The 2,784-nt window shown below is 32.2% G+C and overlaps 1 protein-coding gene across 1 annotated transcript; it reads left to right on the top strand.

Moving 5' to 3' along the window:
* The first annotated feature begins 366 nt into the window (after positions 1-366).
* On the top strand, positions 367-2,254 carry LOC114394942 (polygalacturonase-like). The gene is made up of 3 exons (XM_028356620.1): positions 367-674; positions 848-894; positions 1,717-2,254. Exons 1-3 carry the CDS (start codon positions 542-544, stop codon positions 1,957-1,959), a joined length of 423 nt encoding a protein of 140 aa, XP_028212421.1. The 5' UTR covers positions 367-541; the 3' UTR covers positions 1,960-2,254.
* The last annotated feature ends 530 nt before the right edge of the window (positions 2,255-2,784 follow it).

Genomic DNA, 2,784 nt, shown 5'->3' on the forward strand with positions numbered 1-2,784 from the left:
CTTACTTAAATAAATTGAGTATAATATTTTTCATATCAAACTCCGTTGATCACTCAAGCTATATTTAAATATAAGTTTTTCTTTTTGATTTAAGAATTCAATTAATTTAAATATATTTATTATATTATCATTTAATCACAATTTATAATATATATATATATATGATAATTTTATTAACTTTTATGACAACTTTGTTAAATATTACACTTAACATAGTTTCTTATAGCTTTGTTTTTACATTGATGTTATGTGTTAAATTACATAATGGCACATCCTATAATTTCTTAAAATTGATGACATCCATTCTTTTAAAGTCCTATACAAATCAGACAAATGGGCTCAAGAGTTAGACACTTAGGTGTTTGTTTAGCTTGACATTTGCATGGTACGTACAATTCTCTGGCGTTGTAAACCCTAAAACTGGCTTTGTAGCTTGAGAGTGGAGAGAGGCTCTTTAAAGATCAGAGAGAGTGTGTGTCAGGCATATATACCTGCAACCATATTCAAAGAGGCTTTCTGAAGGGTGGGTCGTCTTCTTGTAATGGAGAGGAAGAGATCAAATGCTAACAGGTTAATGAACAAAATCAATCTTTATTCCAGAGTTCCCTTATTTTTCTTCATGCTATCACTGATCTTCAGCAGCACAACTACTGGCACCACCAATGCATGTTTAGGTAAGCAACACCACAAACTGAATTTCTACTTTTCTATCTCCATTCTCCACTTAATTTTGCTTAAATTTTAAAACTATGAAAGGAAACTAATACAAGTCATAAATTCACTACACCTTTATGGCTTTATCGATCTAACTCACAAGTCACACCCCTCCATCCCTTCTCCAATGCAGATGCAATCAAATGTCTCATGTTTGCCAAAGGAGATACAGATCATCAGGTAGAAACGTTCTTTTTTTTTTTTTTGCCACCTAGCATTAACCCATATTTGTTCTTTACTTCTTTTATTTTAACCAAAATTATGTGTCCCATATTACTATTTTTCTAGGCCTTATATTAACTCTAATTAATTACTTAATGTGGCATCCAACTAGAAATTACCACATCAGAATTTGTTTTAATGGAAATTAAGCTACAATGGTATAACTTTAATTCTGGAATTGAAGACTGAACAGCAATTTTTAAAGTCTCCAACATTTTACCCTCCCAAACACATTCTTAGAACATAAAATGCGCCAAAATAGCTGCAGTGTGCAGGGACCTTTGCAATGTGAGCCGTCCGATACATTGAGTTCACTTTGACTGGGTAACACAAGGGGTCAGTGGACCATGTGCTTTCTTACTGGGTCCACAGTACACTGAATTGATCACTGACTATTCAGTATTCATGCATGTTAATAAGGATCATGCATTCTTCATTGTCCCACATGCCACATCCACTAGAGATTTAGAGAAAAACATGTTACACTCAAATTTGTGTTCGTGTAGTCAATGGTTTCCGTCTTAATTTGTTTTAATTTTATTAATTTTTTGTCTTAATCTTTCAATTTATAAGGAAAAAGAAATCTTAACTGAGCTAGATTTTAGTCGAAAGATAAATAAAATTTGATTAAAAATTATTTCTTGTCAAAAATCGAATTCGAGTACTACCTAAACAATTTAATTTTAACTTCAGTACATTAATCATTTATGTCTTAATTACTTGAATTTTCAATTTTATTAATTGAACAGTAATTATTGAGTAATTATTTTTTTTTACCAGAAATATGAGGGGAGAATTGAACATGACATGGTGTTTGAAGGCAAAACAAAAGTTTCTCTAGATTGGGAAAGGAGGTTCCTAGGTGGACCGGGGTCATCCCCACCACAATGCACCTCTAAATGTGGCAAATGTACACCCTGCAGGCCGGTCCATGTGACAGTGCCGCCGGGTACTCCGGTGACCGCAGAGTACTACCCTGAAGCATGGAGGTGCAAGTGTGGAAACAAGCTGAGCATGCCTTGAATTTCTCTGTGAATTTAGTTTTTGTAAAGTGAGTAGAGATAAAGTAAGTAATTTTAGTCGTTGACAGGAAAATCAATGGTTAATATTTCAACACATCTGTACCTTATTTTGCATATGTGTGTAATGTTGACTATTAATATTGCCATCAACGTTTGAAATTATTTACTTTCACTTTAAAGGAAATTGTTCACTTCAGAGGAGTGAATCTTGTTGTCTATATATCATAGCATATGATATATGATGATTATGCATTTTTGTTTAGCCTGATGCATGTGACTATGTAGAGACTCCTCTTTAATTAGTATTTTTAACTTTGGTGTATGGTTGATATTAGATATCAAAACAAAACACATATGACTTGCTTTGATAATAAAAAAAATTAAAACAAAAGAAAGTATATAGTAGCAGTAGAATTATGTTGTTACATTTGGCTATGCCGCTTGGATTTTTCCTCCATTGTCTCTTCCTCTGTTTTATTCAACTGGTTAATGCATAAAGTTGTGGCGGCAAGTTCATTTAATATTTATCCAATGTCAGTTGATTTTTGGTTAACAGAGTGGTGGTCTAGCTGAAAAGTGAAGATGTTGTCTTCTCTTTGCTGCTTCTCTTGGATTTATTATTTATCCGTTACCTCAAGCAAAACAATTAGGTACATTAACAAAAGATTTTGAAAAACGGAGGAAAAAACATTACTACTTCATTTCTGTTTTATATACTATGTTAAATTTGTTGAAATTTATAATACTTATCTATGAAGTCGAGTTAAATATTATTTTAATTGATTGATAAGGTAAAAGGTTTACACAAATAATGCATGTTTATTAA

This window comes from Glycine soja, chromosome 18, assembly GCF_004193775.1.
Source record: "Glycine soja cultivar W05 chromosome 18, ASM419377v2, whole genome shotgun sequence".
Taxonomy (NCBI): Eukaryota; Viridiplantae; Streptophyta; class Magnoliopsida; order Fabales; family Fabaceae; genus Glycine; species Glycine soja.